General features: G+C 35.2%; 3 protein-coding genes and 1 long non-coding RNA gene across 5 annotated transcripts in view; 3 read left to right on the forward strand and 1 right to left on the reverse strand.

Moving 5' to 3' along the window:
* Positions 1-1,297, reverse strand: part of LOC108950863 — a 2,877-nt gene extending 1,580 nt beyond the window's left edge. Inside the window, exons 1-2 of the mRNA XM_018817043.2 lie at positions 1,011-1,297; positions 411-519 (exon numbers count right to left, since the gene is read on the reverse strand). Of these exons, the coding sequence (XP_018672588.1) occupies positions 411-519; positions 1,011-1,222 (321 nt within the window). The 5' untranslated portion in view covers positions 1,223-1,297. The remainder of the gene's footprint in view (positions 1-410; positions 520-1,010) is intronic.
* Positions 1,298-1,616: 319 nt separating this feature from the next.
* On the forward strand, positions 1,617-4,191 carry LOC113475628. Its single transcript, XR_003397386.1, has 3 exons — positions 1,617-1,703; positions 2,022-2,159; positions 4,111-4,191. It is a non-coding gene; the product is annotated as an uncharacterized LOC113475628 (long non-coding RNA).
* Positions 4,192-6,537: 2,346 nt separating this feature from the next.
* On the forward strand, positions 6,538-8,736 carry LOC113474072 (thymidylate kinase-like). The gene is made up of 4 exons (XM_026840020.1): positions 6,538-6,697; positions 7,225-7,424; positions 7,695-7,883; positions 8,153-8,736. Exons 1-4 carry the CDS (start codon positions 6,568-6,570, stop codon positions 8,261-8,263), a joined length of 630 nt encoding a protein of 209 aa, XP_026695821.1. The 5' UTR covers positions 6,538-6,567; the 3' UTR covers positions 8,264-8,736.
* On the forward strand, positions 8,706-13,644 carry LOC100179153 (acyl-coenzyme A thioesterase 9, mitochondrial). 2 transcript variants are annotated; one of them, XM_026840018.1, is made up of 9 exons: positions 8,706-8,923; positions 9,382-9,540; positions 9,964-10,041; positions 10,520-10,735; positions 11,165-11,344; positions 11,579-11,755; positions 11,983-12,070; positions 12,441-12,594; positions 13,050-13,644. In XM_026840018.1, exons 1-9 carry the CDS (start codon positions 8,742-8,744, stop codon positions 13,103-13,105), a joined length of 1,290 nt encoding a protein of 429 aa, XP_026695819.1. In that variant the 5' UTR covers positions 8,706-8,741; the 3' UTR covers positions 13,106-13,644. The 2 variants fall into 2 exon arrangements, with proteins under 2 accessions (XP_026695819.1, XP_026695820.1); XM_026840019.1 differs by lacking the exon at positions 9,964-10,041 and adding an exon at positions 10,066-10,143.
* Positions 13,645-14,288: the final 644 nt, after the last annotated feature.

Consider the following 14,288-nt stretch of genomic DNA (forward strand, 5'->3'; position numbering starts at 1 on the left):
GCGGGCACTCAACAAATAGTTATGTTACGTCAAAGCCTTTTATACACAAGCGTTTTGTTGTGATAGTAGTTTAGCAGTAAGCACTAAATTGATACAAACGCTTGACTATATGGTTGGCCGCGTTGGCCCAAAGGTATATGCGTAATTTTAAACGCTGCACAGACTATTTTCCTGATTATATTAGTTTAGGGTAAGATGGTTTATGTTTTTATTCTCTTTTATTGCGTCATTGGGTAGTAAACAAAGATTATTTCACGATCTAAAAAAGCGTTGTTGGACGATTAGGAAACGTAAGATATGTGATAACAGTATCCACCCCGCCCCATTCTTACTATATACAATTAATCCATTACATATTATCTCTTATAATGTCATAGTTTTCTATACATACATTCACAGCATTAACTTACCGGGTTCATCTTTCGAGTGTCAGTGACTTCTTTCTGTACTAGAATATTCCACAAAGCAAAACCAGTCATTGTCGAGCTGAGCACCAAATCCTTTGCCGCCATTGATGCTCTGTGCAATTAACTTAATAGGTTATTTTGTCTAAACGGGTATGTTATACTATACGTGAATATAAAGTTCTACAATGTGACATGTAATGGGACCTGGGGTGTAAGCCAGATATGGCTCGTTATCCTGTCTCTTTGCTTATAGTAGCTAAAATGATTATAGTATGAAAACACGAAAAGACAAAAATGATTCGTAAACGTCGGTAAGCAAAACAAAAAGGTTTAATTTAATAAAAGTACTCGCCAAATGGGCCTATAAATTATTTTGCGAAAGATATAGTGGAGTGGGGAAAGATGGGACACCTTTTTATATTTTCTCGTTCCACTTGGTAATAAACAAAGAACATTTAAAGAGTTATAAAACCGTATTCATACGACTTTTATAGATCGTTGTTAACTTTAAACAATCAGGATGTTTAGATTTTATGTGCTAAAGGTGTTTCGTCTCTCCCCACTCTACTATAAGTTAAAAACTGCAAACGAGGTTAATTTCACCTTAAAAACCAAGCCGTTTTGTGTAATTTTGGAGTAGCGGCGACTACTACAATACATCCCAAACTGCAGGCAAAGTTTAATGAAGCCACAACTGCTAGAAACACGATAGCAATGATCTCACTCGTCCTTTTATCGGTCGTTGAACTTGTTAGTATGCTTGGCCAACATGATAATTGAACTGGGGTGTCCAAACCTAATGCGGTTGTGTTCATTTTGATGCTTATATACCCTATACCTGTAAAGGCAAGTTGAGAGTAAACGACAAATATACAATAAACCTACCGCTACAAGATAAAGTAAAACTTTGTAAACAATTGAATAAGAAACCTGTGACAAGTGGAGGAACAACGCACAATTACAAAACTGGTGCAAATTATTTTTTACACTAAAGTTAAAGAAGTGTACAACTAAACCTTCTTAACAGCATATAGCATAACATGAATTTATTTATCTCTTCGAATTCGATAACAAAAAATTTCGTAGCTGCCCTTGAAACCTCATTGATAATGACTACAAGTACTAGCACAACAACTTTTACTGCCTATCTCCCTTACGATGACTAATACTGAGTTGTAACGATTATTTATCCAGACAGAATCAAAACAACTTTAGTTAGACGTGGAATCCAATCTAGTATCGGATGTCGCCAAACTGTCTTGTTTACTCCGAAGCTATTTAACCAATAAACTAACAGTAAGTTGACCCTCAAACGAACGTTGTGTTATAACAGCTGAATTTCGCTTACATTCTAGACAAATTAAAGAATAAGTAATATTAAGTTGAATTTTGTAAGGTTAGGTTATATTGTATGGCTCGCCATTGAACCTGGGATTTAAGCTATAGTTGGTTCATTACATTACAAAAGCTGTCTAAATAAAGTCCTAAATAACCCAAAAGATATAACTTAACATACCCTCCTATAATTCCTAATTGCTGCCAATCTGGTTTCTGAATTGTTTAGCATAAAACCATGTTTCACACCTAATGTAACAAATACGAACTTTGCCTTAGTTAAACAACACACTCTGCGACCGAGTACTATTGTGTTTCTACGCAAGTTGTTTTCCCATATCCCTCTTCAGCACGTATTGATTGCCATTCCTGCCAAAGCTTAAAGTGGTCCCCGGTTGGGTTTTCCAGGCAATTAAGGTACAGTAACCTATTCCCCATTGCGGGTAATTACCCAACCCATGCTAACGCATTAACGACGCAAGCTAATTGTTGGTTTTAGATTTATAGGCCCAGCAAAGCAAAGTTGATTTGCTAAGATTAGAATTTAGCTGACCGTAGTCGGGCTCTTTAAAGTTACAGACAATAGCAGGTCATGTCTTTGTTTATGTATAATACAAAAGCCGCGGGTCATAGATACCTAAATACACGTTTACAGGTGTCTATGGTATTATAGGTTTACATACAAAAGACAATTTGGCCTTTATACAATGGTAAGATCTTTCCTTCAGAGCTAGGTTTTAAGCATGTTTCAACGCTGTTTCTGTAACGTAACTTGCGTAAGGACGCTTGTGTTCTAAACACGTAATGAAACATTTGCTTTAACGACTTACCTTTCGTGATAGTAATTTGTGGAAACGGCGTTAACCGACTGACAACAAACGAGTTTTTAAAGTTTACAATAGCTTAACTGTTTGAGCTAAAACTGTAACACATAACTCGCCATATAAAGTCCCTATAAAACTTGATCGGTAACGCGAAATACTAATGGCAAATGAACTTACAGACCGGTGACGCGAATTATTCAGCGGCGAATACAGCTATCTTTACAGAACTAACCTTCGCTTTTACATTAAAATACGTCATATCCTGACCTGGGATTTGCTCTGTCAACCATATGTGCATTAAGGAATTAAAAATACAATGGTTCATTTGGTGGGAACGATGCGCATATGTTGCGCTGTACATTAGCTATGAATAATCAAAGAGTCCCCGGTGCCTCTGATATAAGATTGAAGCTCAACTATATATTGACTCACACATTAAATATTAATTTTCTGCGTCAACTGGGTTGCATTTCAATCGCAACCAACACATCACGCTCTTCGCTGTTAAAGGAAAGTTACTTCAAGTTGGCGTCACGTATGTTTCGCGGTATATAGGATACTATTTCCACGAGAAACGACGATTTTACAAAATAAGTTTTCATCTATAACTTATATAGTATATAGCTAAAAAAAGGTATAGCTAAAACAGCGGGAAATGATGTTCTAGTTCATTTTTCCCTTGCATACACGTATAACTTCACCATAGCATAAAATGAATAGGGTTGCGCGTTTTGTGTGGAATAAGATAAGTGTATTCATGCGCTTAAGTCTTTAGGTTGTTGTTATAACTTAAACAGTTCGTTAGGGTGAATTTACGTCTGTCGTAAACAGAATTTCTCTTTGTTGGCGTTGACAAAGGCGCTGTAGGATCGTGTTTCTCTACACAGCCGGCGGCTAATATTACACAACGAGCAAGTGTTTTATTACATTCGTGCGCATTCGTGGGGACCTTAAATAATTCAATAGATACAACAGTACCATATATATTGCATGTACATGCCAAATACAAGCCTAACACAGCGCAGCATTTGTATTGATAATATAAAACTGCCATTAATTTATAAATACCTTCTTTAAACCACAAATCAACAGACATGACATGCGGCCTAGTTCGTATACGCACTGAACGTTATACTACCTTCAAATGTCGTTTAAGGTGAACCACCGCGTAATCTAAATGAAATCTTATCTTAACTTTAAATTGCAATTTTAAACCCACATACTCGCGATACCTTACAGCTACAAGTTTTACGAAGCAGGTTTATCTCACTGTATGAATGTAAACAAACTAATCCGTCCTGCTATTACAGACTCGTGTATTCACTAACTGTGCTGGTATATTTACCTTTGTACCTTAAATCCTGTGGTAAATATTTCTTCTTAACTTAATCCGATGCAAAATATGTTGCAATCCATCGTAGGTTATCTTATAAGCCTTAATTAAATTGTAGCTTGTACTGTAGGCAGAGTTGCTTATACAAAGTGGCATTTAAATAAAAGGCTATTAATAACTGCTTTTGTAAGTAGTTTCCTTACTTTTACAGACTTTACTTTGCGCAAAACAGAACCATGTTAACTGTCCTATCCGACAGAACTACCTACTCGCGTAGTCGTGTACTTGTCAGCGTATTTGTCTTCTGTCCGCTACGTCTGCGCGTAGTGAGTAATGATTCGAATACCCAAGAGAATAAAAGACGCTTCAATTTGAACTTTTCAGTCTATATGCGACGTCCCATGGGACCTTGAATCACCAGGCTCTCAGTGTAAATATTGTGGTTATGTAGACTTAACCGTGAAAACCATCAGTGGTTCCCCATATATTTTGCTGTGTGCCCCAAAATGTAGTAGTTCGGGAAAAAATAGGACACCTCTTAATTCTATTTTTCGTCCTATTCGGTAGTAAACAAAGAAAATTCAATGAACTATGAACCGGTATCCTCATGATACCTATAGACCGTTGTTAATGCCTTAAAACACGACCAAGATGTTTGGGTATTATTTGCTAAAGGTGTCCCATCTCCCCCCCACCTTAATAACTTCATTTGATTCCAGTTTGTGGCTCAACGCGTCCTGAGAAATACATAAAGTACTGTGGGGTAAGATGGAAACCATTAGCACAAATTATCTAGAATTTCCTAATCCTGTTTTTAACAATTCACAACGCTCTTTTAGAGTCGAGAGTATAAGAATATTTAATCCGTTTTTGTTTACTACAAAATGGGACGATAAAGATAATAAAATCATTGACCATATATTTCAACCTACTAGTTGTTTAAGTGGATTTGTGGCTCAATTAAAATATTTTACCCATTAACTGGTCAATAATCAAAGCTTGGGAAACACTTGAATAAATTAACAACGGATCGCTGTGTTGGTTTAATGTAGACGACCAGTTGAACTTAGTCGCATAGTTAAAACTCAATATAAATCTAAAACAGCCTGAAGATTTGTTTTACGTACCAACGTTTAGACTTCTTATTCCGATCGCCTTTATTGGGTTGGGGTAAGATGGTCCATGTGTATATGTTTCATATGATTTAATATGCTCTTATCCTCTTATTTAGTAGCTATAAACGAAGAAAGTACAGAAAATATAACCGTACTTCCACAACCCCAAAGAAGCGTTGTCAAATAACACGACCAGGAAACATGCGATATATGTTATGTGCTAACGGTATACATCTTTGACTATATCCCATTTAGGTTTGTTGTTTCTTAGCAGTAGCATGTCTTTAAAACAGAAGTTACAACTACCTACCCACACCCTAGGACACAGAAACAAAAAGAACCCCGTAAAACGAGTTATTTGTTCGGTACATCTTGCTACGCTATTAAACTTACTGGGAGCTTAACCGTCGCTTGTAACTTCGTATGTTTTCCAGTACCCTTGCCTCGTAAATCTTAAAGGTTAGACAGTAAAATAAGGTCAGGTGCGTTTGAGTCCTGTTTTTATGTACGAACACTTGACGGCGCCATTGCTCAGTGATTCGGGCGTTCGCCTTTAGCCCAGGCGATTCTTGCTTCGAGGCTCGATGCTGCTACCTTTGTGGGCGCACATTTACCAATTTTTGCCCCAACCCTCTGGTTGAATTGTAAGAACGTTTGACGTTTTAAAACACAAAAATAGAGTGTAGTTTTAATTCTGTCACCACTTCGATATTCCAATACGCGCTTATATTATCATAGAAACAAAAACTTATGATGCGATTCCGCGATTAAAGAGCGAACCTGAATGATTGTGATTTGATCATAGTTATTTAAGGTAAAAATAGCTATGATTTTGTTGTGCACCAGCAATTCTGATTAATTAGTTGTTTAGTCGGAAACGCAAAACTTTAAACCTATAGGAGTAAGAATTCTTTGGTGTTTGTTATCACGTCTCTCTTTACTAATGAGCATTGTATCTCTAGCAAGACTTGTAGGACTTAAGTTAGTAAGTTACGAACAAAAACTAACCGAATCGGGAAAGTGGGGGTCCGAAACAGCAGTGACGTATGTCTTCGCCATTACCATTCGTCGCAACCGAAAAAATGACTTCGCAACTGAAAAATGAATCAAATCGCATTGCCTAATAACCTAGTTTAACGTTTACCTAAATTAACGCAAATGGTGATTAACTTTATAAATGCGGTGGGATGAGCGACAATTCTTATATAAGTCAAATAGCCGTGGCTGGCTCTCTTGTTACATGATTTCGTTTGTTCATGTTTGTTAAAAAACAGTATCTATGTTGAAAAGTAAAGAAACAATTTACCGCCAAAAATAAACTTATTGAATGCAAATCTTTACATATGAGAAATATAGGTTTTGCATGTTTTTATGTATTTGCCTTTGAATGCTTGTGGTGTTGCTGATTTTACACTTGAATATTCAAGCGAATGCGTTGTAGTAATAATTTATACGTATTTGCTGTACGCCAATGCAGCAATAAAGTTGAGCTGTTTATGAATGTTGTGACCAATATATCTATTTCAGATCTGTTAATATATGTCAATACTAACATGAAAGTTGGACGGGGTGCTCTTATTGTGGTTGAAGGTTTAGATAGAAGCGGTAAAACAACGCAATGTCAGAAGTTAATCACCGCACTCAATGAAAAGAACCAAAAAGTGAAATTACTCAAATTTCCAGGTGTTCAGGGTTAAATATTCTTGTGTTGTTGTATGGTGCTGGTGAAGAATCCTCCCCCCATCTTTTTTTCTAACCCAAACCCCTAACTACTGACCGAACCCAAACCCCTAACTACTGACCGCTACAACAACTACCCCCTAACTACTAACCCCCTTACCATCAATCCCTAACCACCAACCTCTAACACTTTTATCAACCTATTCTTCTATGTACCCAAGGATTCTTCCTTAGTGCCAAAAAGTTAGCCACAAGGTCATATAATGTTGCTGCAAACTCACAAAATGCATGAAATCATTATGTATGTTGTGCACTGTGCAACATCTGTGTATTACTATTAAATCTGTTGGTTTCCCAGGTTCCCACCCCAAAAAGAAGGCAAGTGCCCTATCCGAACTGGACAGTAATTTGGTCAATTTTTTCTCTATAGTCCTATAAGAACAATTGATTATTTCATTCGACCCCCTTTTTCACCCAATGTATGTCAAATTTAAATAGACTACTCCAATAACGTCTGTTTTCTACAATAGATAGAACAACAGAGATTGGTAAAACCATCAACAGCTATTTGGTGAAGAAATCCAATTTAGATGATCGAGCTATTCATCTGTTATTTTCCGCCAATCGATGGGAGAAGCGATCTGAAATGTTACAAGATCTAAATGATGGAGTTACTCTCATTGTGGACAGATATGCTTACTCTGGTGCTGCATTTTCTGCTGCAAAGAAGGTTTTTAATTTATAATTATTTGGGGCAATAATGGAATTATAGTTATAAGTATGTTAACCAGGCCCTAAAAAGGTTTTGTGATGTAAATAACAATTGTCATAAATAAAGAGAATGAATAAGTTGACGCTTCAGTTGGCTTGTTGTCAATTCCAAAACAGTAAATTACATGTTATAAATTTCTCCGCGTTATAAAATTGTCTCGTGTTATAATAGATTTATTTCCCCGCAACTTAACGATAAATTATTTACATTCATTCATATTGTTAACAGGGTCTTGAGTTAGATTGGTGCAAATCCCCGGACAGCGGATTACCCCAACCTGATCTCGTTCTTTTCCTTGAACTCAGTACGTCAGTTGCCGCCACACGAGGGGGTTATGGAGAAGAGCGTTACGAAACAACTGAGTTTCAGAAAAAAGTTGCGCTAAATTTTCATGGACTAAAGACAGAGGAATGGAAGGTATTTGAAAATTAAACAAATATATATTTAGTAATACTTACTTGTGTTTTATAACTTTTATACATGATGTTCTGTTACTACCAGGCTTAACTTAAGTCTGAAATATATACAATACACATTAATTGACAGAACAGTAATTCACTGTTCAGCTTTATGTTAATCATATATGATATATTTATATATACATCTGATCTGATCTATTCTGTATTCAGCATTATATCAAAAATTTTAAGTTAGGAATTAAAAATTTACTAAATAATATATTGAAGGTAATTGATGCTGGACGAGACATGTTTGAAGTTCACCAGGATATGTTATCGTTTGTTGAAAAAACAATGGAAAAAGTAAAACTCCAGCCTGTTGGAACTTTGTGGACGTAACAACTGAATGTGTGATGTCATAATTAAACTTCTGCAATTACAAACACATCTGCATTGCTGAAATTTTCCTAAATATATTGTTAATGTTGTGTTATAGGTGCCTATCTTTTGGAAAATCAGGATGTTCTTTAGACCATATCCCATATTAGTACATGTTTAATTTCTGCACCATCACCAATTTATTTTATTCCATAGCATGTATGCATACCGATGTTAAGTGCATATATTTCTCCTAAAATTTTCCGTCTTATTATAATTGATGTGCACTGTTGAGTGTTAATGTTGTGTTTCCCTTAATTAATCTAAAGGGCTAGAATGTAAATGTTTAATTTGACAGTGATCAGATGGCATCTATGAATTTTTGTGTGTTATTTATTTAATTTACACAAAATTGATCATGATCAAAAACTCCAATGTTGTGTAAGTGACATTGTAAAGCATGCTATTTATTCACTGACCTAATTGTTTTATAGAGCATATGTTTAGTATGAGACTGTATGGTAGTATATTAAGGTTGTGTAGTCAAACTGTACACACAAAATGTTACCAAGCTTCAATGCTTCAAACAAGATGTATAAGTGATGTTTCAAAACCAATACTTTCAATAGAACAAGTTCGTAGTCATTTACGAAAGGTGGTTGGTGCAAGTAAATCATACAGGTAAGAATAAAAGAAAGTAACTTACTTTATCCTCATGTGGCCGGAAAACAACAGCCGTGATTACACAAGTTTAACACCTCATGCCAGCTTACGAGTTACCATGTATGTTACTTTGTGGGTAAGAATATGGTTCATTGATTGTTGAACAGTTGAGTGTGCTTCTTGGGTGTGTTGTATATTTATGAGCAAACATGCTTTCCTGCAAAAGAGAGAAAAGTACAACCAGATGAAAATAGCATGGGCACAGGTTCATGGCTTTGTTACACAAGATCTTGGCAATCTTTCTTCTGTGCACATATGCTGTTTTATCGTTTACTTGTTGAACGTCGCATACTTTATATGTTAGTTTAAAATTACAGACCAAAGTTAACAGTTTTTAACCTATTTATTATTTTTAAATTGTACCAGTTTAAAAAAAAGGTTGTTATTCAAAATTTTGAAAACATTTTTTCATTCAGCGACACAATTCCCGATCGCTCTGGTCTCAAGTCCCACCTAGTGGATGATCAGACAAAGCTAGCTCCTCGTAAAATGTCCGATAGTTTCCAAACAGTTTGCATCCCATTGTCAGATAAAAGTATTCGTGAAAAATACATCAACATTCATGGAAGTGTGAGGTAAGGTGTAAAATATTTAATTAATTCGTCATTTTTTTCCGAAGGGCAGTATATTGCTGTTGCTAACCACAATATGGGATTTCTATGCTGTGTGTCACCCTATTAGCCTACTCTATTGGTGCTAGCATTCTCATTTCTATTAATCTATTTCGTGAGAATAAACAATCCAACCCAGTGTTAGTATACGAGTTGTATAAGTATTAAATAACCATCAATGCATTAAAAACAGAGTTGAATAAAAATAAATTACGTACATATTAACTTGTAAATGGGCACTAAGCGTATAAAATTTATTTAATAAAACAAAACACTCAAGTTTGTTATAATAAATGTTGTTGCCCTGTCGTTTAAGATAATTTCATTTGTCTACATCTTGTTAAAACTGAGAAATATTAAAGTTATGCAAACCAACTATTACCTCAGGTTTGGTCAGCTCTTAGAGAATCTTGACACATTTGCTGTTCTAATCAGCTATCAACACAATTCACCATTGCTGACTAAGTAAGTTTGTTTTATTCATTGTAGGTTTGGTATACTGATGGAGGACCTGGATTTGTTGGCAGGTTATATCAGCTATACACATTGTGACAAAAGTGCCCTGCAGTAAGACATCATGTGATCATGTCATTTTAAGTGCACACAATTGTTTTGGTTAATGTAACGCTTCTTAAGTTTTGTCATATCATGCAACCTATGTGGTTTTATTTATATTACGTTTCTTGGTGAATTTAGTACTTTCTATTACTTAACTTTCTGCATAGTCCTATCGACTCCTATGGTAATTCTGCGCTGACAGAGTGAAAACTATTAAGCTTAACCCCTTATGGCCATGTTCTGTTCTATTTGTGTATAGCCCTTGGCATGGCAGGTCTGTGGAGTTGTGCTAAATGACCAACGCTAATAACATTTAAGACTTGTAAGCAGGTTACTGTAACCACTTGCTGTCTATCTGGTTGACCAAATACACCTCCCCCTCCAGCACAGGGATCAGTCCACTGAGCATTGTAACTGCTATGGTTGACGAGATAAAGATTCATCATGACCTCATAGACCCCACTGTTGACATCATAATGACAGGTCATGTGATGTGGACAGGGAAATCTTCATTAGAGATTGGGATGTGGTTGAAACAGGAGGATAAGAGTGTCTTGGATGCGGAGTTTGTCATGGTGGCCAGGGATCCTGAGAGCAAAAAGTATAAAAAAAAAAAAGTTCGAAATTTTAGGATAAAAGTTTGGGTTTGCCAAGCGCAGCAGCCAGTAATCGAATTTAGTAATCGCACTTACGCACTCTGCAATTGCATATTACAGTAATCTCATGCAGTTCTTTATTTTAGTAGATCTTCATTTTTTACAATGTTACCAAGCTTAAGGGCTGTAACACGGTGGTTAGATGGCTTTATATTAACCATGGCACACTGGGTTAAATACCGATAACAACGATACTGATAGGTCAAAGATGTTTGTGTGTCTTGGGTTATACTTGTGGACATTGCTCCAACCAGGTGGTCACTAACCAGCTTGTTACAGTCTGTTTTATTTTAAAATGGATAGATTGTTAAAGCAATTATCAATATCTATATTTTCCCACCCTGTTTTACTAATATTTTCTACCCTGCATACAGAGCGGCAGTTATTCACCCACTTGAAACAACCAATGAGGAAGAAAGGAAATTATTCGAAGCTGGAAATCAACATAAACAGAAGAGGTTGGCCGAGGCGAATACTTCTTTATTTCAAAACCCTCCAACTTTAGAAGAAAGACAAATTGTTCATGAAATTTTCCTTAAAACCTTGGATCCCAGGTGGGGTATTGTGTGGCTATTGTTTACATTTAAGTAACTTTCCACACCATGGAACTTGAGATTCAGGCCAGATTTGACCCGTTACCCTGTTGCTCACTGGGTTGGTGCAATGTCTGTTTAGTGTCTCGCTCAAGAACACAAAATACACAAACCGATTATTATCGAGCATTGAACCCGGATCCTTGGCTTACAATGTAAGTGCCAAAAATATTGAGCTGTAATGTTTTCTAACAGATCTAAATCGTTTCGAAGTCGAGTGCTTCCTGAAGGAAGTGTTTGGATGGAATCTACTCGACTTAAGAACGCAGTGGTGTGTTTTCCTGAGAAGCGAAACATCCATAACAAAGTATTTGGTGGATATCTTATGAGGAAAGCATTTGAACTGGCATGGGCCAATGCTTGTGTTTTCAGGTAAGTTGGTAGATGTAACTAAACATGAAAATGTAACAAACATGACACAAGAGTTTGGCTAAAATCGTCTCCTTTTATTTTTATTTCTGAGGTGTTAACTTGGGTATATGAAACAGAGCACTTGTGTTATAACGACTGTTGTTGTCTCTTAGTTCTTTTTAATTTTTAATTCTGTATATTGTTTATTTTCTTATTACATCAACATTATAATGGTAATTATTATTCAGTGGGAATCGACCATACGTTGTTGCTGTTGATGATATTTTATTCCATTGTCCTGTTCCTATTGGTTCCTTACTACTAATGTCATCACAGGTGATTTGTTTGTTTGTGAGTCATTGATCATTCACTTTATTGTATGCTGGATAAATATGGTGTTTCTGTATTCTATTCTCACTTTAATTAAAAAAAACACAGTGATCTAGGGAAGAAATAATGAATTGTTAAAACCCAGCAGCAACACTTTATTTTAACAGTTTCACTTGTTTTTACAGTGTTTTTTTACAACTATTATTAGGCTGCTTACACTTACTTCTCTTGTTTGTTTAAATTAATATGACTTTCAGTGCTGTATTTAAACAGATAAATAGGTTTATGTGCTTTTATAAAACTTTAAGAAGGCCCAAAGTTTGAAGGCCTGATTTCGGATTTTTTTTATGCAACCAGCATTCTCCCTATCTCACAGGTTAGTTATTCCGATGGGAAGAAATTTATCGCACGAGTTCACGCAGAGGTCATGGATACATTGCAAGGCACCAGCACAACTTCTAATGTGTTTCATTTTACTTTCACATGTGGAGATCACCCAGTTCCTGCAGTCGTACCAATGACATATGGAGGTGAACTTAAAAGTTTTGAGTTTCTCATTAGCTTTTATGAGCTGATTATGATGGTTTATTTATTGCTACCCTTATTGATAAAAATGTATTTTTTGAAATAGAAGATTGTCAGATTTACATGTCAGGGGGTACAGTTAGGGGTAATATTTCACATTAAGTTTTAAACTGGTGACATCATATGTTTTCACACAGCAGTTTTATCGTAGATATCTAAACATATGTTTAGGTATCTCTGGTTTCATGCATTTATTGCATATAACAGCTTTTACCTTACTGTAGGTGTCAATATAAAGTAGCCAAAATATATTGCATTTGCTACATTAATCAATAAGCTAGGACAAGCTGAATTTAAGAATTTGTGATTGGTGGGACAGAATTAGAAGTTTTGCATAATCTAAGTATGTCCAATCTAAAGTTTTTTATTTTTATGTTTATTTTGTTCTAATCTTTTTTAGAATCCATGTTGTACTTGGATGGGTTAAGAAGGTCAAAGAAAGGGAGAATGTTGTAGTTTATGTTTGTAGCTTATTTAGCTTGTTTGTTCTTCAAGGGTTCAATGCATATTGGCTTGTGCATGTCTGGATGTATACACAAGCTGTTTACAGTGAAATGCTTTTTAGTTGTCTATCACTATCACTACCCCAAACATTATCAAATATGCATGTAAGTATATACATTTAAGTAGATATAGTTTGCTGATGCGCATTTCTATATTTTGAAACTAATTTACAGCTGAAAATTGTAAATACGTTGTAGCAAAACAACCAACTTTACAACATATGCACTTTGTATAATAACGTCACAACATTAATTTATTTAAATATATTGCTTTTATCAGCTTAGTTTATTTTTGATGATAGTTCCACTGTGGTTATATTGATGGTATTACAGTGGCCACTATTATGCAGTAATGTAGTTGATATATATATATTATGTATAAATATTAATTTTCATGAATTGTTGGTGAATTTTTTAGTAAACTTACGTTAGTAAAACAAGATACGAAGCAGAACACTTTTGAAAGTGAAATACTTCATAATATAACCTAAATATTTGTTTATCTCTTTATCAAATTAATTTAAACATCTAAAAAGGGAAAATTAGCAGAAAACCAACAGTTTGTAAAACCCCTTAAGGGTAAAATCAACCTATGGGAAAGTATTAGATAACATTGGTGTTTATTGTGGCAATTTTTTTAGTTAAACTATGTAAGAAAAACTGCAAATGTACAGGTAGTACAACTGTTTGTTAAGTCATGTTATTTGAAGTTGGTTCAGAACAGCAAAAAAAACACGATAAAGATAATGTTTACGAACTGTGGATTGTTAGTATCGAAGCTGGTTACTGTAAACATTTCTGGGCTTATTTGTTGTTAGTACACGAGTCGTATGTTGATGTCTGTTTACATAAACATAATAATAGATGTTGTTTACCTTTTGTAACTGTTTATTTTGTAAGTTGAGGTCCCACTGCCGGACATGTGTTTATGTAGTCCGACAGTTATTAAAGTGTTAGAATGTTATTTAAACTTGGTTTAGAACAGTTATGACATTTACAGACATAACCTATGAAAAAGTGTATGATGATTATTAGTGTGACATCGTAGCCTTTTGATAATTTACTGTTCGCGCACAAATCCTTAGATGACCTAATGTATTAAATCAAATGAAATTTAGTTTTCAATATTTATTATA

This window comes from Ciona intestinalis, unplaced genomic scaffold, assembly GCF_000224145.3.
Source record: "Ciona intestinalis unplaced genomic scaffold, KH HT001099.1, whole genome shotgun sequence".
NCBI lineage: Eukaryota > Metazoa > Chordata > Ascidiacea > Phlebobranchia > Cionidae > Ciona > Ciona intestinalis.

Excerpts from the sequence above, each read along its gene's own strand:
- LOC113474072 (XM_026840020.1), top strand. The coding sequence starts at position 6,568 with ATGAAAGTTGGACGGGGTGCTCTTATTGTGGTTGAAGGTTTAGATAGA. Across the intron at positions 6,698-7,224 it reads GAAATTACTCAAATTTCCAG|ATAGAACAACAGAGATTGGT; the intron begins GTGTTCAGGGTT and ends TTTCTACAATAG. Across the intron at positions 7,425-7,694 it reads CATTTTCTGCTGCAAAGAAG|GGTCTTGAGTTAGATTGGTG; the intron begins GTTTTTAATTTA and ends TATTGTTAACAG.
- LOC100179153 (XM_026840018.1), top strand. The coding sequence starts at position 8,742 with ATGTTTAGTATGAGACTGTATGGTAGTATATTAAGGTTGTGTAGTCAA. Across the intron at positions 8,924-9,381 it reads GGTGCAAGTAAATCATACAG|CGACACAATTCCCGATCGCT; the intron begins GTAAGAATAAAA and ends TTTTTCATTCAG. Across the intron at positions 11,345-11,578 it reads CTTAAAACCTTGGATCCCAG|ATCTAAATCGTTTCGAAGTC; the intron begins GTGGGGTATTGT and ends GTTTTCTAACAG.